The sequence below is a fragment of the Nicotiana tabacum genome, chromosome 8 (genome assembly GCF_000715075.1).
Source record: "Nicotiana tabacum cultivar K326 chromosome 8, ASM71507v2, whole genome shotgun sequence".
Classification (NCBI taxonomy): domain Eukaryota; kingdom Viridiplantae; phylum Streptophyta; class Magnoliopsida; order Solanales; family Solanaceae; genus Nicotiana; species Nicotiana tabacum.
In genome coordinates this window covers 106,302,054-106,325,575 of record NC_134087.1, presented here as the reverse complement: position 1 = coordinate 106,325,575, position 23,522 = coordinate 106,302,054, and the positions used below count along the sequence as shown (strand labels likewise).

The window sequence follows — 23,522 nt, the reverse complement described above, 5'->3', positions numbered from 1 at the left end:
TATGGGTTGTTCACTTTTCTTTTAAGTAAGTTTTGGTGTTTTGATGAATTGGCTTGTCAATTGCCAAATCATTATAGTGACTGCAAAATCTTTTTAGGGATGATTATGCGTGCATGCACCTTTACAACCAATTTTCTTTTTAACATTTTAGACAAATTGAGAATTAGAAAAACAATAAAATGATCATCAAGAGATGTGGAAGGATGGATAGGATCTCTCCATCCGATCCTTTATCAGAGATCTCAAATTCAAGTTCTGAAAATGGAGAAATCGCTAACTTTTTCACACTTTAATAGGTCTTACGCGGTATGAATCTGAATTGATCTATTCACTAGATATCGGATACCAAATGGTTATACAAAAAAATAAAAACAGCAAAGTTGGGGGGGGGGGGGGGAGTTGTTTTGTGTCCATATTACGAATATACTTTTCAGCTGATGCATTACTTAGGGGAGGGCCTCTACGTCTATGCTTCATGGTACAAGAGGAATCGATGACTGAAAGAGACTAGTACCTACTAGCAAAGTTATAGTAGCAATATTTTGGTTTAGGATCTTTTTCGACGGTATATGTGGATTCGGCTTTTTGTGTAACTTTACTTTCGACTTAAATTATATATCCAAAAAGTTTCGCTCTTTGTTATTTCACATGCTATCTAGCAAAAACGTGGTCATTTGTACTCTTCAATTATTATCAATAAATGAAAACGCCTGCTGTTCCAAATTGGAATTGTGTTTTCCCTTTTCGAAAAGGAAAATGAATTTAGGGGCTTTGAGGTTATTAATTTAAAAAAGGAAAGTAGTTTGAAGTGAGTAATTAAAGAGAAATAGAGTCAAATTTTATAAGTACTAACTTTAGAGCACGTGCAACGCACACCACGTGTTAATAAACTAAAAATTACATACAAGAAGAATAAACTATGTAAAATACAAATGGGCATTAAAATTGATGCGAAATTCATTTAAATGACAACAATAATGTTGTGATATTGATTATTGACTCGTTTGTTGAACTTAAAATAATTAAATATCATTTAAATTTGCAGCACAAACAATTCAGCTACGTTAATTATATTAATAATTATAGTTATTTTACTTTATGAGAATGTTGTTTTGATGCTAATAATTATAGCTATTTTATTTTAAGATTTGAGAATGAATAGATTGGTCCTATAATTTTTTTTAAAAAAGCGCGTACAGTGACAATATAAAGTCTAGAATTAATGAATGTTAAACTATTCCAAAACCATATATATATATATATATTAAACCAAGACTTGGAATATTTACATGGTAATCCTTCAATCTTAATTAGTTAATTAACTAATATTTTTAAACTCAAGGTATTATAATTTAGAAAACCAAATAAAAGAAAAACCAAAGATCAAACTTTATTTTCTTTTACTACTGCATACCCAATAATAATACGTAAAAGGGATTCGTAGAAATACTTTTTATATTCTTATTTTAATTATTTGTATTCTACAATCACAAGTCAAATTGAACACTAATAAAAGTTTGTTATCTCCAGAATTATTTGTGAAACATACTGACCTTTTGGAGGTTATGTCATACATATTAGGAAATTTTATTTTATTTATCTTTGAAAGTATTAAATATTAGGACTTCTCACGCAGTTCAAACAAGGAAAAATTTATTAGTTGATTTTAAAAATCTTAGATATTGAGAAAGTAATTAATAAATGACAATTTGGCCAAATGTGAAATTATTTTTCAAGGGTAAAGGGACAATGACATTTTGGTAAAGAGCTTCATGCTATCATTTTAAAGTATAGGTAGATAGATATAGATAAATAAGAAAAGGTATAAGGTAAATTTTTTAATTGACTTTAAATTTCTAAATAGTAGGACTTCATATATAATAATTTAAATAAGAAAATAATTAAGCAAGTAAAATTTTCGTTGATTTTAAAGTGCTAAGTATTAAGAAGTAATTAAATTATAATTTTATCCAATATAAATTCTTAAATATTATTTAAAGTATTAAATATTACAAACATGTCTAGTACGGAATAAAATAGTTCTTTTTCATATTGATAAATGTTGTTCTGTTGTAAAAAATTAAATTCTTTTTTCATCTCTATTTGAGGAAAGAGCAAATCCTTTTCTTTTCTCTAAATTTCTTTTATTATTGATAATTTATGGAAACAGGTAATTTATAGTAACCAATTGCATGTGAATTTGCAACTCTTACATTAGACCCCAGAGCCTCACCGGCTCAAACCTCAAACAAGGAACGAATGTTTTAAGGTAAATTTTCTAAAATTTTATGTGGTGCAAATTTCAAACAAGAAAACTATTTTTATAAGGAAAGATTTAATAATTAAGATTTGTAGTGTATTTTAAATTCTATAAATATTAAAAAAATAATTAAATGACTATTTTGTCTAATGTGAACTTTATTTTAAACTAGTCTTACGGTACACGTGTTGCGCGTGTATCCCGTCCCAATGAATAGATATTTTTAAAAAATTACATAAATACTATATGGACTAATTATATTTGAGTTACAAAAAAAGTGTAAGAAAAAAATATGAGTTCCTGAAAAATGATGATAGTTGATTTTATTCAACAATTCAATAAATGAGAAACAATAATATTATAGTTCTAAAGATTTAATAATTAAGATTTGTAGTGTATTTTAAATTCTATAAATATTAAAAAAATAATTAAATGATGACTATTTTGTCTAATGTGAACTTTATTTTAAAAGGGTAAAAAAGGCGAATGACATTTCGTTAAGGGCGTTCGTGCTTTTAATATAGTACTAGTCTTACAATACGCGCGTTGCGCGTGTATCCATTCTCAATAAATATATCTATTTTCTAAAATTTACATAAATATTATATTAACTAACTACACTTGAGCTATAAAATAAGTTCATGAAAAAATGTGAGTTCCTAAAAATGATAATTGTTGATTTTGTTTAGCAACTCAATAAATAAAAAAATGATGGCAAGGTAGAAGTCGTCAATCATCTTAGTCAATATTTTCAATGTAAGATTTATTCATTGCTAAAATTTCACAAGCCGTCATGTTTATTGTTTACTTAGCTTATAAAATAAAAATTACAAAAAATTATATAACGATGAATATTGATCCCATTTAACTAGATCATTATGAAAAAATCATGCTCGTAGAAGTCCTCTTATGACTCATTGTGATTTTGAGGACTTCTTTGGGAATATCTTACAAAAATTATTGTTTTTGGGTAACTTAATACGTGAGAAAAACAAGTGACACAAAAATAGTTCATTGCAATTCTCCAAATATTTGTCAAATAAAGCAAATTAAAAAATTAAATCTTTTGATCTTTTAAACATTTGGGAATATAGATGTTGGCTCTATAGCTCCTAGGAAAGAAAAAAGAAGTGACAATGTAAAGTCTATAAATGACTAATGTTGAGTTAATATTTTATAATACATAACTTAATAAATTAAAATAATAGGAATTTATCATTTGCCGGACAAATGCAAAGGAAAAATAAATTAATGATAACTCATTTAGAATTTATTTTATCTTCTACTATTTTATCCTTATTACTTTAAGTTTGTATTTTTATCAATTTGACTCTTAATACTATGGTGTAACTAATTTTGCTTTATTTCTTTTACCATCAATATTATTATGTGCACTACAAATTTTGCAGTTACTTATATGATGAATTTGTAAAATAATTGAATTGGATTTTCTAACTAATCAGTTGATTCAAAAACTTACTTTGTTAAATTAGTTCAAAAGTTTAATTATTGATTCTCAATAGTAGAGGAAATAATTTTTCTTCATTCAAATTTTTAATATTAGATCATCCCAAGTTTAATATTTAATTATAACTATATTATCATCCAATAAAAATTCTATGTTCAAAAGATAAAAATATCGATCTAACATTTCACGTAGAGAATTTTAGTTATTTTTAAAACTTTAAATATTAGAAAGATAATTAAACTATAAAGTTTCTTCAATATCTATCTGCAGGTAAACATATTGACCAATGTATGATTATAATAAATTATAAAATTTTATTATTTTTATCCATTTTATTAGAGTGCAAAAATCCAAACCCCTCAATATGTTAAAGGAAATGCAAAAATAAAAAAGTGACAACTGCCTTGAGTCATAATGTTAACTACACACGTTTCAGATGCAAAGTAAGGTAGAATTAATCCACATAACTAAAATAAGAAAAAACTTATTAATAAGTAAAGTTTCGGTTGATTTCAAAGTTTTATATATTAGGAAAATAATTAAATAACTATTCCTAAATAACAGTGAATTAATTAAATAAATATTTTTAAATATTAGAAAATACTTGAATAACTATTTTTTCTAGTGTAAACTTTAATTTTAAAGGGTAAAAAAGGCGAACAATATTTCATTAAGGACGTTCATGCTTTTAATATAGTATAAATATAGATAGATAAACGAGAATTGTAATTATTAGTCTTTCTTTAAATTTCTCGTGCTACATCTTCTCGAAATCATAAAACTAATCCAAAAAACGACATTTCTCAAAATTATTTTTAAAAATCTAAACCAACAGCAAATCCGAACGCCACCATATTTCTTGGGAGGAATTCTCTAGAGAATTATTTTCTTTTCCAAGGAGCATATCCTCTAAAATTTACTTGTTACTACCACGGCCTAATGAGATGGAATCTTTTTATCAAGTCATTAATCAATTATTTTGTTTAATTTTGGAGATGACTTATTCATTTTATAATTTAGAAAGTATTCTTCATATAACTAAATTTATAAATCTATAAGTTACATTAAAGCAATGGACTAATACTAAGTATATTAAGGTGTGTCATTCGATTAACTTTGCAGAAAATAATACTTGTCTATCATAAAGTATATACAACATTGTTTACCTCGAAAATACGAGTAACAATTAAATTTGATTTTTGGTTTTAAAGATGTGTGATTTAGTTCAATACCAATTAATAATCAAGAAATACGAAGTAGAAATGAAAGAGACAAGTGAATCAAACCAATGTTACTCAACAGTGGTGACCTCGTGCTTAGCGACCTCGAGGTAGGCTTAGAACAATAAGAACAATTAAGTAAGAAAAGCAAAGTAAAAATAGTAGAGTTAAGGGACAATTCTGATGAACAGTAGGTGAAAAGTAGAGAATATATTATTTGCTCAATGATTAGATGATGTTACAAATAATTTGGGGTCTCCTTTATATAATAGGAGAACCCTAAATAAGGTATATTTCTATTTACAGTAAGGAATATTCTTGGTACAACTATCTAACCGCCTAGTACGGAATAGTACAATCCTATTCCGGAATTTGTGCCGTAATTTTGGGGATGTGGCAGGAATCTAGCCCATTCTGTTACAAGTCCATAACGTTACTATTCCGGGGTTGAGCATACTCGACCTCGGTACGTATCGTGCTCTGTCTTCGAACTTGGGTTTGGTCCTTCGAGCTCGAACTCGACCTTGCCTGAACTCGGGCTCAAGACGATCCCTCGAGCCTATAGATCGGAGGCATATGGTTTTGACCGTATATAGATAGTCCCCGCGTTTCTTAGAATAGGATAATAAGAAACGATTTGATCTTTAATGCTCCACAGCCTCGATTCCACCGCCTCGATTTTGATGTTAATCTCGTGATGTCAGCGGCTGAAGTGACTGAAAGGTCGCATTCGTACAGTTCCCAAAATTATTAATTGGAGGCAGCTGACAGTCGACTATTCGGCTTCCCCAATATGCTTGAGTATCCTCTATAAATAGGCCAACTTCACCATTTCACAAACTTTACTTCTCTAATTGTTTTCAAAATTTCATTTGCTCCTTCAACTTCTCTGAGCTCATCCTCCTCTTTAGTTTGCCTTTGCTTCATTCTTCTCTAAATTTCTACACCATAATGGCTAAAACATCTAAATCTGTTCTGCAAAAAGAAAAAGCCTCTTCATCATCGCGACTAGCCAAAAGTAAAATGGTAGTGCCACCTCGTATCGAGGAGTGTATTCCCCCGCCGTGTGAAATAACATACGATTTCAAAATTGAAAAACCTGTATCGATACCAGGTTGATGTGAGCCCATGTCCCGATACGTCTGTTTGATAACCGAGGCTGAGCTTGAGCATGTAAAAGAGGACTGCAACTGGGGTAACAAAAATGTAGTGATCCCTTCCCCCGAGGAGGACATTACTACATATAAAGCAGGGTACTTGAGCGTTTATAACCCATTCACATTGGGCCCCGCAAATCCAGCTCTGGGTCCCATAGATCCAGTTATTCTTGACTTCTGCTAGCGATACTAAGTGACACTTGGCTAGATCTACCCTTCATTCTGGCGAATCGTTCATTTGATCAGATTCTTCTCGAGCTAGGTCGAGGGGATGCCTTTCACCCTCGACTATCTAATCAGGCTGTACAATCCTCGACTTTGCCGAGGTGGCTTGATAAAACTGCAATGCCGATCCTCGAAATCTCTCTTCTCCAGCATCGATGAGGACAAAGGCCGAGGATGGATGAGCCGGTTTGTCCGAGTCAGGGCATCTGACCTGATTCCTGCTGAGAGGATGCCATTCCCTGAGGAATGGAACATGAAATGTAAATACATAGTAACTTTATACCTTGCTTCCTTTTTTCTTTCATGATTTTATCCTTTTCTCAATCTATCCCCTTTCCGATGGTGCATCTGTTGCTTGGTTTCCTAGAGCGGTTCCAAACCTCGAAGGTTGGGTCTGCAAACTGGCCTCTACTTCTTCATATGTGGAGCGCTGCTGGCGTGATTTAGCCAAGGACCGATGGGAGGCAAAAAACCACGGTGAATTTTCTTGTTGTTTACTTGTGTTTCTCAATGACATACTTACTTTTGTTTTTATATGAAGGCTTCGGAGTTGCCGTTGCTATGTGGCCGCCCCCGCCCGGTGGAGAAGAGATCCCAAAGCCTTCCAAAGATAATAAAAGAAAGAGGGGGTCGCCTGCAAATCCCTTGAAGCCTAGGAAAAGCGCAACTCGAAAGCCTAAGGCCGACACGGTAGCCTTATCCTCGGAAACGGCCCGACGCCTTCGGGATCAGGAAGAAGAAGAAGATGACGACTGCTTGTTGGTAGCTCATAAAAGAGGAAGCATCGGTGCTTCGAAGCCTACTGAACTGGTGGTGGCAGATGCGGTTCATTTTAGAACCGAAGAGATCTCCGAGGGAAGTTCAAGCAAAGTCCCCGAGCCATCGGGCACTTAAAGAGCACCTCATTTTGGAGGTCATTTGGAAGGTGAGATTGAAGGGCCCGGTCCCAAGCCCCTTCAAGTAGAAGAGAATGTCATGAGTGGATCACTTGGGGTAATAAATGTGGATGATTCGCCGCCTGGTCCTGAGTTCTCCGAAGGGCAATTTCGAGGTGCTCGGAACATGAGAACTCCCGATGCGGGGACGAGCCACAAGGGGCATGATATCTTTTGAGAATGCCTTGCTAGGATCGAGGATGGCCCTGACCCACATGCTTTTTTTATGAGGCCCGGGGGCTCTTCAAATAAGTAAGTTTTTGTCTTTTGAAATCATGCTTGTGCTTTATCCTTGTTGTTTTGAGTCTACCTATCCGTTTTTGTGAAGGCCATCGTGCCCCATAAGAAAGCATTCTCCAAGTCTCAAACAGATCTTGCTTGATGTGAGGCCGAGCTTAAGAAGATCTCGGAAGAGAGGGACAGTCTTAAAATCCTCTATGTCAAGAAAGAGGAGAAGATCAGTGATCTTCGAGCCGAACTAGCAAAGGCTCGCCAAGAGCAGACCGAGCAGACTGAAAAGGTAATATTCCCACTGAAGTTTTGTTATGGATTTTCCCGATCGGTCTTCTAACACTTTTACTTTGCAGTTTCAACAAAAGGGCGAGTTGGTGGAGCAGCTCCGAGAGGAACTTAAGATGAAGGAGCCCGAGACCCTGGGGTGGAGGAAAGGCATGGACAGTTTTGCTTATGAGAAAGAAACTCTTCGGGAGCAGATGGCTTTACTTGAATGCCAGTGTCAAAGTGTGAAGGAGGAGAGCCTAGCTCGAGGCCGCGAAATCAAGGAGCTTGAAGCTAAATCCGCTGCTGAGCTGGCCAAGGCCAAATCTAACGCTGAGGCAATTATATCTTCGTACCGAGCCAACGTTGAAGCAACCAATGCCCGGGCAAAGGAGATCTCTGTTGCGGTCGAAGTTAAGTTATCATGTGCACTTGACCACACCAGGCGACAGTCTTAGAGGGAAACCCTCGAGGAGGTGCATGATCGTGGCTTCGATCTCTCAGCCGATATTGAAAGGGCGAAGACTTTGGAAGAAGAGGCTGCCATTTTGCTTTTTGATGAGGATGACTCAGCCAGTGGCTCCAAGAGCAGAAGAGACGAAGATGAAATCCTCGAGGAGGAGGCTCCCGACGATGCGACTCCCGAGGGTGCTGCTCCTAAAGATGCAGCTGCCAAAGATACGGCTTCGGAGTAGCTTTAGGTTTCTTTTTGTTTTGGTGTTTTTTGTGCAAGCAACCCTTGTGTAAATATCTTTTGTAATCATCTCTTGGAAATATAAAATGATCTCTTTTCTCATTTTTGACTTGTGTTGAATATCACTTTGTCCTTATTTGTGGAAAAGCTCGATTGCATAACTCAAATGATCATTTTGAGTACTGGTTTGGACCCAGAACATAATAAATCCTTAGGTTTTTATTGATCAAAATAATACCCCTTAAGGTTTCGTTAATCCTCGATCTAAGTTTAAATTGATTTGATGTGAGCTTAGGATGTCAAAATTCTCGAGTCTGAGTTGAGTAAGAACGAGGTCTCGACCTCTATATGTTTTGGCCTTTAAGCCTTTTTAAGTTGGCCCTTAGGCTTTATATATCAGCCCTTAGGCTCTTTAAGTTGTCCCTTAGGCTCTTATACATCGGCCTTTAGGCTCTTTAAGTTGGCCTTTAGGCTCTTATACATTGGCCCTTAGGCTCTTTAAGTTGGGCCGATTCGGTCTCTAAAGTGGCTATAATTTTTCCCTCTTTTTGGCTAAAAGACTTAGTGAAAATTTTTGTATGCCTTAGCATGTGATTTTTGTACTCGTTTGGGTTTTTCAAAGGTTCGACGTATCAGAACCTTATTAGTAATTAGTTTGTATAAATATAATCGAATACCTCTTGAGGTTTTTTCGCAGGCTGATGTTATCGAAGCCTTTAAATTATTCGAGGGCTGAATTTATCGAAGCCCTTTATATTTTGCTTTTGCCGAGGGTAGCCTGATTTAATCGGTTTTTCAAAATGTTTGAAGGCCTTTAATTTATAGCGGAAGTCGGATGTCTCCGAGCTGCATTATTTCGGCCATAGCTTTTTTACATGACCGTAGTCTTTAATATAGCTGTAGCCTTCAGGTATGTCACTTGAACTTGTTTCTCGATAACTTTTCTAACTTGTTCGAAAATTTAGTCCCCGAGTATATTGGCCTTGGCCTTTGTTTCGAGGGGATGCCTCTTTGAGGTCTTATGAGTCCGAGTTTTCGATAACTTAGATGTGATGACTGTCGATGACAATCCCCGAGTATTTCGAGGTACATTTGCATTTTGGCTCTTGAGTCGCTTCCAGTAGGATTGTAAGTATAGAGCTCGTATAATAGTAAGCTTCTTTGAGTCAAAGTGTTTTTGATATAAACATAATGCTTCTTCAAATAATTGATACATGCGTACATGTTTTGCCGTCGGGGCTCGACTATTCTATATGGACACGATTCATATGACCGTTTGGCCTATTACAAAGTTCTCCTATCGAGACCCTTTTAGGCGTGAAGTGTTTTCCTAAAAAATATAACCTTCGAGGGTGATGCCCCCCAGTATTCGAGGTTGATTGAAAAGAAGCCTTGGATACTGTTAAGTTTTCCTTAGGTAGCACATAGTTGTTGTCTCGTTAAAAACCTTGCTGGTAAAACCCATTTGGGACAAAATCCGATCTAAGGGAAAAAGAGTGCAACACATGCTTTAAAACCTAAGGCCTTCATGTAAAAAGGGTGTCTTCGAGATCACGTGCCTTCGATAGCTTCGATCGAAAATCTGTAATAAGTTAGCTTTAAACTCAAATGGACAAAAGGATAAAGGCATACCTTAGCAGTAGTATCGTTTGAGTAATGATATGTTCCAATTGTTGGGCAGTTGTTCACCTTCCATTGTGCTAAGTTTGTAAGATCCCTTACCAACAACTCTGAGGACTCGATACGGTCCTTCCCAATTCAGGCCTAGCTTCCCTTCATTCGGGCCTAGCTTCCCTTCATTCGGGTCTCGAGTACTGAGGGTGACATTTCATAGAACTAAGTCCCCAATTCCAAAATGGCGAAGGTTGGTTCTTCTATTATAGTATCTTTCAATTCTTTGTTTCTGCGCGGCCATTCGAACAAGCGTTGCTTCTCGCATTTCATCAAATAACTTGAGGCTAGCATTCATGGCCTCGTGATTTGACTTCTCCGATGTATGTCAAAACTTGGCACTGGGTTCTCCGACCTCGACGGGGATGAGGGACTCGGAGCCATATACTAGAGAAAACGAGGTGGCCCCCATGCTAGACTTCGATGTTGTCCGATATGCCCAAGGGACCTCGGGTAAAACTTCTCTCCATTTTCCCTTTGCATCGTTTAACTTTTTCTTTAGGTTTTGAATGATAGTTTTGTTTTTTGACTCTGCCTGTCCATTTCCAGTTGGGTAGTACGGTGTTGATAATATCCTCTTTATTTTATGTGCTTCGAGGAACTCCGTTACCCTGATGCCGATGAATTGCTTTCCATTGTCACATACAATCTCGGCAGGTATCCCGAATCGGCATATGATGTGGTCCCAGATAAAGTCAATAACTTCTTTTTCTCAGACCTTCTCGAAGGCCTGTGCTTCACCCACTTAGAAAAATAATCAGTCATAAACAAAAAAATTTAGCTTTACCTGGGGCCGTTGGTAGAGGGCCGACTATATCCATTCCCCATTTCATGAAAGGCCACGGGGATAGAACCGAATGAAGTTGTTCTCCAGGCTGATGGATCATCGGTGCAAATCGTTGACACTTATCACATTTTTTGACAAATTTCTTAATATCTTTTTCCATGTTATCCCAGTAGTAACCTACTCTAATAATTTTGCGGACCAAAGATTCGGCACCAGAATGGTTCCCGCAAGTGCCTTCGTGAATTTCTCGTAGAACATCCTAGCCCCAAGCATACCGCCAATGGTCCATCGAATGTTCTTCGGTACAATGTTCCATCTTCATCTAATGCAAACCTATCAGCCTTGGCTTGTAGGGCCCACGATTCTTTGTGGTTCGATGGGAGTTTTCCACTCTTCAAATAGTTGATATACTTATTCCTCCAGTCCCATGTTAAACTTGTTGAATTTATCTCGACATGACCCTCTTCAACCACAGACCTTGATAATTGGACGACAGTCCCTGGGATGATGTCATATTCTTCGATTGTGCATCTGCCTCGCTATTTTGTTCTCGAGGCACATGATCCAGAGTCCACTCCTTGAAGCGGTGCAAAGTTACCTGTAGCTTATCCAAGTACCATTGAATTCTATCCTCTCAAACCTCGAAACTTTTGTTTACTTGGTTTACCACCAATAGAGAATAGCACTTTGCCTCGATGACTTCTGCTCCCAAGCTTTTAGCTAGCTCGAGACCTGCAATCATTGCCTCATACTCGGCCTCATTATTAGTTAATCTTGGAGTTTTGATAGATTGCCTAATGGTATCATCTGTGGGTGGCTTCAAGATAATGCCAAGTCCGGACCCCTTCACATTCGAGGCACCGTCTGTGAAAAGGGTCCACATCCCCGATGTTGTACCCGAACTTAGCAAGAGTTCTTTCTCCACTTCGGGTACGAGGGTCGGCGTAAAATTAGCCATGAAGTCAGCTAGGATTTGAGACTTGATAGCCGTTCGGGGTTGATATTTGATATCGTACCCGCTAAATTCGACGACCTATTTGGCCAATCGGCCCGATAGCTCGGGCTTATGCAAAATATTTCGGAAGGGGTAAGTGGTTGATACACATATAGGATGACATTGAAAATATGGTTTTAACTTTCCAGATGCGCTTATCAATGCAAGTGCTAATTTTTCTAAGTGAGGGTACCTAGTTTCAGCATCCCCCAGAGTTCGGCTTACGTAATAAACAGGAAATTGCGTACCTTTCTCTTCTCGAACTAGTACCCCACTTATCGCTATTTCGGACATTGCCAAGTATAGGTAAAGTTTTTCATCTACATTCGGGGTGTGAAGCAAAGGTGGGCTCGATAAGTATCGTTTTAATTCTTCTAAGGCTCGCTGACATTCTGGGGTCCATGTGAAATCCTTTTTCTTTTTGAGCAAGGAAAATAGCTGGTGACTCTGATCTGATGACCTCGAATAAATCGACCCAAAGCAGCTATTCACCCTATTAGCCTTTGCACGGCCTTCACACTATCCATGATCATGATATCCTCGATAGCCTTGATCTTATCAGGGTTGATTTCGATACCCTGATTTGACACCATAAAGTTGAGGAACTTACCCGAGCCAACTCCGAAGGCACATTTCTCCGGGTTAAGCTTCATGTTGTATTTCCTCAAAATTGTAAATGTTTCCTGCAAATGAACTAAATGGTCCTCTGCGCGTAGGGACTTAACCAACATATCATCAATATAGACTTCCATTATTTTACCTATTTGTTCTTCGAACATTTTGTTAACTAGGCGTTGGTATGTAACTCCTGCATTTTTTAGCCCAAAGGGTATTACGTTGTAACAATAAGTTCCAAATTTAGTAATAAACGAAGTCTTTTCTTGGTCTTCCGGGTTCATCTGAATCTGATTGTACCTGGAGTAGGCATCGAGAAAAGTTAGGGTCTTGTGGCCAGCCGTGGCATCGATTATACAATCGATGTTTGGCAAGGGGAAAGAATCTTTTGGACATGCTTTGTTCAAGTTCTTATAATCTATGCACATTCTAAGTTTGTTTCCTTTTTTAGGAACTACAACTACGTTGGCTAACCACTCAGGGTACTTTACCTCATGAATAGATCCTATTTTAAGAAGTTTGGTTACCTCATCTTTTATGAAAGCATGCTTTACCTCGGATTGAGGCCTCCTTTTTTGCTTCACTGGTTTGAACCTGGGATCGGTGCTTAGCCGATGCGTGGTGATTTCTGGTGGAATCCCTATCATATCTAAATGGGACCAAGCAAAGAAATCCATATTATCAATAAGAAATTGAATGAGTTTTTTCCTGAGTTCGGGGTTCAATCCTGTTCCCAGGTATACCTTTCTCTCGGGCATGTATTCGATCAATATGACCTACTCCAGTTCCTCAATTTTTGACTTAGTTTCTTCGGACTCTTTGGGAATGACGAAAGTTCGAGGAGTAAGGAAATCCTCACCTTCGTCTTCGATTACCTATTGCTCCGATTTCGTTGAGGCTGGAGGCGGTGATTGCTATTTGGCCGCCTGTTTACCTTCGATGCTTGATTTCTCCAAGGTCGAAGGCTCTGGAATCGGTACCACTTCCTCGATTGCAAACATCTCCTTTGTAGCATGTTGCTATCCATAGACTGTTTTCACTCCTTCCTCTGTTGAGAACTTCATCATCTGGTGAAGAGTTGAAGGCACTACCCTCATGTTGTGTATCCACGGTCTCCCGAGGAGTGCGTTATACCTCATGTCGCCTTCGATGACATGGAACTTTGTATCTTGTATGGTCTCGGCTACGTTTACTAGCAGGATTATCTCTCCCTTTATTGTTTCGCTTGCCATGTTGAAGCCATTTAGGACCGGGGATGTAGGTACAATCTGATCACGCATGACGAGCTATTCTACGACTCTCAGTCTGATTATGTTTGTTGAGCTACCTGGATCCACTAAAACACGTTTAACTTGAATTTTATTTAAAATGATAGAAATTACCAGGGCGTCGTTGTGTGGCTGAGATATGCCTTCTGCTTCCTCATCATAGAATGATAGGGAGTCCTCAGGAACATATCTCCGAGTCCATTTTTCTCTGGTGATCGACACCTTGGTACGTTTGAATACAGGTCGTTGAGGGACATCGACTCCGCCAATGATTATGTGGATTACATGTTGTGGTTCTTCTAGCTTATTTTTCCTTGCATCTCTCTCCCTGAAGTGGTTTTTGGCTCGATCACTGAGGAATTCTTGAAGGTGACCCTCGTTGAACAACCGAGCTACCTCCTCTCTCTTCTGCCTGAAATCTTCGATTTTATGACCATGTGTGCCATGATACTTGCACATCAAGTTTGGGTTTCTTTGAGAAGGATCGATTTGTATGGGCCCGGGCCACCTGGTGTCTTTGATTCTTCCAATAGCTGACACAATCCCTGATGCATCTACGCTAAAATTATACTCTAACAATCGAGGTGCCTCTGCGGGGTTGGCATGCTTATCGAACCCGCTCTTACTTATGAGTCCCCGAGAGCTTTGACCTCGATCGTTTCTTCGATCATTTCGAGGAGCATTTCAACTCCAGTTGTGGTTCCTACGATCAATATAAGGCTGATACTGCTCCTTGTTCAATCTCGATTCCCTGTCTGTATCCCTCGGGGGCTTGGCTGCGAACCTGTTAGGATGAACTGAACCAGAGGGGGCTCCCAAGTGATTGTCCTCGACCCTGATTTTCGATTGGTAGCGGTTGTGCACATCCGACCATGTCACAACTGGATATTCGATCAAGTTCTACTTTAATTGTCGAGACGCAATCGAGTTCCTTTCATTCAAACCCTGCATAAAAGTTTGTACTGCCCATTCATCCGAGACCAGTGGTAACTCCATTCACTCCATCTGGAACCTAGACACGAACTCCCTCAACATCTCGTCGTTCTTTATTTTAAAGACGTCCGATTTTCTCGTGGCCACCTTTATGGCCCCGGCGTGTGCTTTCACGAAGGCATCTACTAACATAGCAAATGAGTCAATAGAATTAGGAGCTAAGTTGTGATATCAAATCATAGCTCCTTTCGACAACGTTTCTCCAAAGTTTTTCCACAAGACTGACTCGATCTCATCGTCATTCAAATCATTTTCTTTGATCCCACAAGTGTATGAAGTAATATGCTCGTTGGGGTCGATTGTTCCGTTATATTTGGGTATATCAGGCATGCGAAATTTTTTGGGAATAGGCATCAGAGCGCGCTGTGAGGGAATGGTTTTTGTATGAACTTTTTGGCGCCTAAACCCTTCAAAACTGGAGGTGCCCCTGGTATTTGGTCAACACAGGAGTTATAAGATTCCACCTTGTTGTCATTGTCTTCATTTTTCTTTTTCCCAGACTCGATCCTCTTGGTGAGATCTTCGAGCATCCTCATAATCGCGGGGTCAGTCCCCGAGCCACTTTAATCGGGACTTTCTAGCGCTTGTTCAGTATGCCGAGTGTTTATTGGTTCAGTTGTATTTGGAGTTTTATTCTAACTCTGAAGTTGAGCGGTGGCGATTTGCTGAGCTTGCAACATCTCGAATATCACTTGGAGGTTGACTCCCCCGTCTCCCATTCCTTGTGTTCTTTGGCCACCAGATCGAGCTTCCCTACGTACGTTCTCTTTGGGGTCTGTGCCTAAATCCGTGTTTAGAGCAATGTGAACTAACATCAACAGGTTCATATTTGGCACTTCCCCTGGATTTATCGGTGGTACACCGACCCCTACATTGTTGTTTTCTCCAAGACTTTCGTTGTCATGAATAGGTGCGTTTTGTGAGCTAGACATGTTTCAGCATGAGAATCAAAAAATCTTGACAAGAAAAAGTATAAAAACAACGTGTGTAATGAGAATCAATAAAGAAATAATCACTATTATCTTTAGCCCCACGGTGGGTGCCAAACTGTTTACCTCGAAAATACGAGTAACAATTAAATGGATTTGTGATTTTAAAGATATGTGATTTAGTTCAATACCAATTAATAATCAAGAAATACGAAGTAGAAATGAAAGAGACAAGTGAATCAAACCAATGTTACTCAGCAGTGGTGATCTCGAGCTTAGTGACCTCGAGGTTGGCTTAAAACAATAAGAACAATTAAGTAAGAAAAGTAAAGTAAGAATAGTAGAGTTAATGGACAATTCTGATGAACAGTAAGCGAAAAGTAGAGAGTATATTTCTTTGCTCAATGATTAGATGATGTTAAAATGATTGGGGTCCCCTTTATATAATAGGGGAACCCTAAATAAGGTATATTTCTATTTACAGTAAGGAATATTCTTGGTACAACTGTCTAACCGCCTAGTACGGAATAATACAATCCTATTCCGGGATTTGCGCCGTAATCTTGGGAACGTGGCAGGAATCTAGCCCATTCTGTTACAAGTTCATAACGGTATTATTCCGGGGTCGAGCATACTCGACCTCGGTACGTATCGTGCTCTGTTTTCGAACTCGGGTTTGGTCCTTCGAGCTCGAACTCGACCTTGCCTGAACTCGGGATCAAAACGATCCCTCGAGCCTATAGATCGGAGGCATACGATTTCGACCGTATACAAGTATAATAGAGCTAGTGAACAAATCTTATTTTATATATAAATGTAACATATTATTATAGTCCTAATAACAAACTCAATTCACTCAAATCGTGACAACAGGTTGACGCCATCTACATAATCGATGCTTATATGAAAATTACAGCTTAGTTTCAAAGAGATTGTTATATATCTCAATAAAGGAACAATAATGATCTTTATCTTCCTACAGCAAAACATAATGTGCACGTTTTTCAGATTCATAATTTCTTACGCTAACAGAGTAGGTCGGCACACATTTATCGGAAATTCCTCGTCAAACTTATATATTTAAATATCAAACCCCACAGTGGAGCCATTACCTTCATCATTAATACATGAAAAGATATCGTATCTCTACTTTTTTGTCATTTCTTTCTATTAATTTGAATTTGAAAACTTTTAAATTAATTTCCAGCCGTTGCTGCTCCTTCTTTTCTTAATTTCTTTTTAATATATAAATTTAGAAGTTTCAACTAATCATTTACAGTTATACACGTGTCCCAAAAGCTTCTCCTAAAATACTAGAAATATGATGATATTCCACCACAAAAGTTAGTGAGCAATAATCGCCATTAAAAAAAATTACTCCCTCCGTTCCAATTTATGTGAACGTGTTTGACTGGGCACGGAGTTTAAGAAAAAAATAAAGACTTTTGGAATTTGTGATCCTAAACAAGTTCAAATGAGCTCCAGAGTATTTGTGTGGTTATAAAAGCTTCTCATTAAGGGTAAAGTTGTAACTTTAAGCTAAATTGTTACTAAATTTAGAAAATGTTCATTCTTTTTGGAACGACCAAGAAAATAGGTTCACCTAAACTGAAACCGATGACAGAATTAAAATAAGAAAAAAAGATTAAGAACCCTACTTCCAGATCATTCCATGGTGCATGATTGCTCCCGACCGAAAGCAATAACAAGGGGGACACTCCCACTCTTTTATGTCATTATCAAACAGAACCCTATGACGTGGCTCCTTGTCGTCTTGTCCACGTGTCATCACCACAGCAAATTGGAGGTGAATTCTTAGCTGTCAATGCAGGCCTCTCGACCTCTACAGGACCACTCGCCCACAATTTTTCATTTGAATCTTATAATATGGTCCAAATAGTAACCGGCTACCTGCTATGGCCGGTTCCTAACACCCCATGCAATTTACCAATTTCTCAATATAAATCCATGCAAACTTTCCCTATTTTCATCACTCCCCTTTCCTATAGTGACTCTGTAACACTAGAAAATTTTCATTTTCTCTATTTTCAGATCCTGTTTTTCCGACCATGCCGATCCACCAAATTGCTGTTGGAAGCCATGAGGAACTCCGCCAATCAGGGACGCTCAAGGCGGCCTTGGCGGAGTTCATCTGTACCCTGATCTTCGTTTTCGCAGGTCAGGGTTCTGGCATGGCTTTCAACAAGCTATCAGCTGACGGTACCGCTACTCCCGCCGGCCTCATCTCTGCCTCTATAGCGCATGCCTTCGGGCTGTTTGTGGCCGTCTCCGTCGGTGCTAACATCTCCGGCGGCCATGTTAATCCCGCCGTTACCTTCGGTGCTTTCGTTGGTGGAAACATCACTTTGTTCCGTGGCATTCTCTACATTGTCGCACAGTTGCTTGGATCCACTGTTGCTTGCTTCCTCCTTGAATTTGCCACTGGTGGCATGGTAAGCATGTGCACATACTTAATTTGTAGACTAATTAGCTGCATAATTAGCCTGTATATTTTTATTATGCTATAGCCTTTATGACTTGATGTTAACTGTTCTTAACTTCCCTATCCTAGCGCTTTTGTAGGCATCTTAATCTTTGACTTTTTTACATTTAGCTTTTTTCCTATAAAAAAAGGAGAAATGGAGAAAGAAAAAGAAATAATATAAGTGAACTCTTAGTCTTATACCTAACTTTTTTTTTTTAGCTATAAAGGCAGAGTATAGTCATTTACCTTTTGAAGGTTGATCTGAGATGCATAAATAATTATTATTCAATTTCTTCTCTTGAGTGGATAATGAATGTATGGTTGCCGTATGAGAGAGAAATCACGAGCTTTTGCAACTCTCCTGAAAGTGACGTACAGTTTTTCCCTTCTGATAAGCAGTAAAGGGAAAATAGTACAGACTTTTTTGTTTTCAGCCATGTGGGGAAATGTTATGCCCTTTTTGAAAATTATCCTGAATTACTATATGGAGTACTTCTTTTTTACCATGAAATATATGAGGATATGGAAATTTTGCCTACTTTCTAAACCAAAAACTGCAAAATATATACTAGCTAGGTATGTGGTCTGCTGACTCTATACTAGACAGTTCTAGGAGATTTTTTTCTTCTTTTTGATTGCTAGGAAATTTCTATTACCACAAGGTTCATTAGCAATTAAATATCAAAGCAAATGTCAATCCTAGTTAATTTGACTCATGAAATCAAAGACGGCGAGTGAAAGTAGATATGCTCTAAGGTCATTTTCGTTTAGTACATTAAACAATTCTTATACCTTAAAAATTATCGTTTATTATTATAGATAAAAGTTGAACTATTGGCTGGTATTGTTTGCTGTGTGACATCTCTGATTAGAGTGTAAAAAAAATGCTTATTTAGGACAATTATAGTGCCATCAAGGGTTTTCACATATTTTATAGAGCATAAATTTGGAACTCACGGATTAGCTAGAAATCTTTTTATATCTCGTTTGAAAGCGACTTAGTTTGTCCTCTCATTATGTAAGATAGTGATATGATGGTAACTATATCTAAAGCTATATAATACACGTTTATTCAACATTTATGAGGGCCAATTTAGTACCTAACAATATTCATTCGTTAGGTGGCATTATCACTTTCCTCTGCTTATAGTGAAAGAAAGAATATTCCAATCATATTCCTTTATATACACGGTCAGAGTAAAAAAATAAACTTACATTCATATTATAACAAATTCTTTTCTCATAATATCAGATCATGTTTATAGACTATTACTTGTTCTTATGGGTAACTTAATCTGATGTGTAAATATTTGTAGATTATGAGGGTACAAATTTTTAATTTTCATACTAAGAGTGATATTAACAATTTTCATGGTTAAAAAAAATAATGCAGAGCACAGGAGCATTTGCTTTGTCAGCTGGTGTATCAGTATGGAATGCATTTGTCTTTGAAATAGTGATGACTTTTGGACTTGTTTACACTGTGTATGCCACTGCTGTTGACCCAAAGAAGGGAGACTTGGGTGTAATTGCACCAATTGCCATTGGTTTTATTGTTGGTGCCAACATTTTAGCTGGTGGGGCCTTTACTGGAGCTTCAATGAACCCTGCTGTCTCATTTGGGCCAGCTTTGGTTAGCTGGACCTGGACCCACCAATGGGTCTACTGGGCTGGACCCCTTGTTGGTGGTGGGATTGCTGGTGTTGTCTATGAACTCATCTTCATCAACCACTCCCATGAGCCACTCCCCAGTGGAGATTTTTAAGATATTCATGAAATTTCAACCTCTATCTGTTGCTTTCATTTTCTCTTTGGAGTTTTCCGTGTTTTGTCTATGTTTATTGGACGCTGTTGAATTGTACTGTGTATTCAGACGGCTTTTATGTTTCCTATATTAGCCTTCTTTAATTTCCTGGTGGTAAATAAGGTATTTTAGATTTTCAAAAATATTGCATTCATTTTATTCCCTTAATTATATACGTACGCGCATATTATTTATTCACAAGGGAATCCTTTTTCCCTTTTTTGTTTTTGGGTTAAGTGCACTATAGTCATAAATGAGTATGAATGTTGTTATATTCTTTATTGATCATGGACTAAAGTCTTAGATTCGCTTTTAATCTTCTTAACGTTTTAATATATTGAACTTTTTGAATTATCACATTCATGGTCACAATTAATAAAGGTCAGCCTCTACACCATGGCTTTTATTTGAGAATTTGTTTTCCTACTCAAAAAGCGAAGACACAGTTTGTCATTTTTTACACCTGCTACAACCCGTTAGTTAGGAGTGAGTTATTAAAAAAATGGCAATGATGATCAGTATAAAGTGGTTTTATAAGATCCATTTGTTAGCAAATATACCACGATCTGGCAACGGAGGACCCAACGGCGGACCCAATCTTCGTAACAATCGACTCCCAAACTCACCAAATGCCATCATCTTCTGCACCACGAGAGAAGAGCACTTCTCCGCCTCTCAGCAACATCAAAAAGGGAATCAGCAAGGCCCTAGAAATTCTCTAAAAGAAAAGCACATCAGAGGAGGAGGGAGCAATCTACGACCCACTACAAACAGACTCGCTCCTACTGGACTCAGTCAGGGCGATCGAGTTCAGTCTCAACACCAGCGAGGTTCTAGTGATCCTGTGATCCTGCGCCCCAGATCGATGGTCAAGTGCGATCTGAGCCTAGTGTCCCTTCAGACACATGGGCCCATCAATCCGCTACTGAATCTGACTCAAGTCCTCAGCCTCAAGAGGAAAACCCCACCATCTCCGACGAGGGTTCAGCAAGGAACGGGGAACCCTCAGGAAGGCCTCCACCAACCGTCCCCATCACCCTTAATGAACTACATCATATGGAATGTTATGGGTGGCAACAATGCTGAGTTCAAGCGGCATTATATGGAAATGGTAAAGATGCACAAGCCAGCCATGCTCGTTCTTCTTGAAAAAAAAAAAATGGCAGACCACAAGAAGCTGACAGAAGAGCTTCAGTTCGACATGATTATCCAATCACCGGTAATCGGCCTTTCTGGGGGGATTGTGATTATGTGGAAGGAGGACATTGTGAGTGTCGAGGAGGTAGCCACCACACCTCAAGGTATCCATGCAATGGTGAAGGTATTACCTATGTTTGCAACAAATTATTTGTGATACAAAATAAATTGCAACCGCAACATAAATATGAAGAAACATAGTTTTATTGATAAAATGAGACGGGTACAATTATGTTTCTCCTTGATTCTTCTCTCCTGATTATCTCCGTGATTCGAGGGATAAAACAACGTGTTTCTCGAACGTAGGATGATGCAAACCTTCATGGGATGTATTTGATCTCCATGAAATTATTTTTATCCGGCCGCATCTTGATCTCTTTGTGAATATCCCATGCGTTTATGGGATTTTTGAGATGATTTCCATTTTTGAGATATTTTTTAAAGGATTATATAACCCTTTTTATAAGAGTGACCTAGGGTTTTGGTAGAGTAGCCTCCAAGCAATACTGACAGAATCCTAGAATTTCAAGAGGTCTTGTAGCATCTTGAATTTAGGATTTAACTCGATCCATTAAGATTTCAATGTCTACAAATGCCCCCTACTTCAAGGTTTGTCGGGGTGTAGTCTTGGCGAAACTTGAAGACGAGATTTGAAGTACCCGATCATCACAATAGAAATTTGAAGCTTGTAGTTTCGATTTGCAGGAGGAAGAGATGAAGGGCAGAACTGGTCCCACTAGGCATGCCGGAATTTGTAGACAATAAATTGCATCGAGAAAATAAAATCAAGACCGAAAAAATATCGCAACAATCGTAATATTTTATTTCGAATATTTGAGTGTACAATCTCTATGAATCCTCTGATTCTTCTTTTCAATTGTAAATAAATTCAAGGGCCTTTGAGCTTGATCTTGAATCTATGTTTGTTGCCACGAATGATGATCTTGAATTCAGCTAGTACGAACTTCGATTTGAACTCGCACTCCTTGAACCTTGATTTGTTTTTCGTTCTTGAGCTTGAAGTTGATTTGTTCTTCGTTCTTGAGCTTGAACTTGAACTTGATTGCTTGAAGCTTGAAACTTGTAGAGAAATTTGCGGTATTTGATCCACGAGCTCTCTCTTGCTTTTTGTTATAACGTCTAGTGTCTTTTCTGAGTTATGAAGACCCCTATTTATAGTTGTGGAAGGGAGAAGTTGTGATAAGAACAAACTCTTTCCGACCAATCAAATTGAAGTGTGATATGGCCGCATTTGATTGGCCAGAATATGTCACTTGCATACGTGGCACGATTTCATTGGCCTTTTAGTGTGACTTGGCATGCCTTGTCATTTTGACACATGGCATGATCCTATTGGCTCTTCCGTTTGACTTGGCGTGCCACGCCATTTGACACGTGGTGTTGGGCCTCTAGGAAGATGACATCTTGGGCCTGATGAGATGGGCTCATCATTCGTAGCCCAATTAAATGGACTAGCCCAATGGATTAAGACTTACTTATTTAATCCATATACATTGGACTTGTAATTAATCCAATCATATTAGCCCAATAAATTTATTTGAACTAATATATCTTGAATTTTAAAATATAATCCCGATTATTTTATGGATTTAATTTTAATAAAATTTATATGCCTACAACGTAATCATACTCCCTGGCTCTTCTCTGTAATTTACACAAGTAATCTTTTAGCTGATAGGAAAATCCTGTGGGATAACCTTATTTCAATCTCCAAAACTCTCACAAATAACTGGTTTGTGGGAGGAGACTTCAATGTCGTCTTAAAGTCTAGGGATAAATTTGAGGGCAATCCCATAAGCCCTAGTCGCAGTAACCTATTTTGGAACTGTATAAATGAATGCAACTTGCTAGATCTAGGTTACAAAGGGAGTAAATACACTTGATCAAATGAGAGATACAGTAATAGGGCATCTCTGATCCTTGAAAGAATTGATAGGTGCTTTGCCAATGAAAATTGGATCAAACAGTACCGTGAGGCTACTGTATTGCACATTCCTAGGACCCACTCCGATCACTTCCCCATCTAAGTTATCCTGGTAAGGACACCATCCAACAATCTAACTAAACCCTTTAGATTTGAATCAATGTGGGCTAGCCACCCATCTTTCCCTACATCATCAATGAGGCTTTCACTGAATATTCTACTCTCTTCTAATCCACCGACTCTTTTAAAAGAATTGTTACTAAGTGGAACAGAGATACCTTTGGTAACATCTTCCACTAGAAGAGAAGAATTTTAGCTAGAATTGCAGGAATCCAAAGATTTCCTAGTTACCAATTCAGTAGATATTTGCTAAACCT

At 37.8% G+C, this 23,522-nt stretch overlaps 1 protein-coding gene across 1 annotated transcript; it reads left to right on the top strand.

Moving 5' to 3' along the window:
* Positions 1-17,723: 17,723 nt before the first annotated feature.
* Positions 17,724-20,086, top strand: LOC107815080 (probable aquaporin TIP1-1). Its single transcript, NM_001325942.1, has 2 exons — positions 17,724-18,167; positions 19,593-20,086. Exons 1-2 carry the CDS (start codon positions 17,784-17,786, stop codon positions 19,962-19,964), a joined length of 756 nt encoding a protein of 251 aa, NP_001312871.1. The 5' UTR covers positions 17,724-17,783; the 3' UTR covers positions 19,965-20,086.
* Positions 20,087-23,522: the final 3,436 nt, after the last annotated feature.

What these genes read in the sequence shown, in the direction of transcription:
- LOC107815080 (NM_001325942.1), top strand. Translation starts at nt 17,784, where the DNA reads ATGCCGATCCACCAAATTGCTGTTGGAAGCCATGAGGAACTCCGCCAA. An exon ending in AATTTGCCACTGGTGGCATG is followed by an intron (nt 18,168 to 19,592) that starts GTAAGCATGTGC and finishes AAAATAATGCAG; the next exon opens with AGCACAGGAGCATTTGCTTT.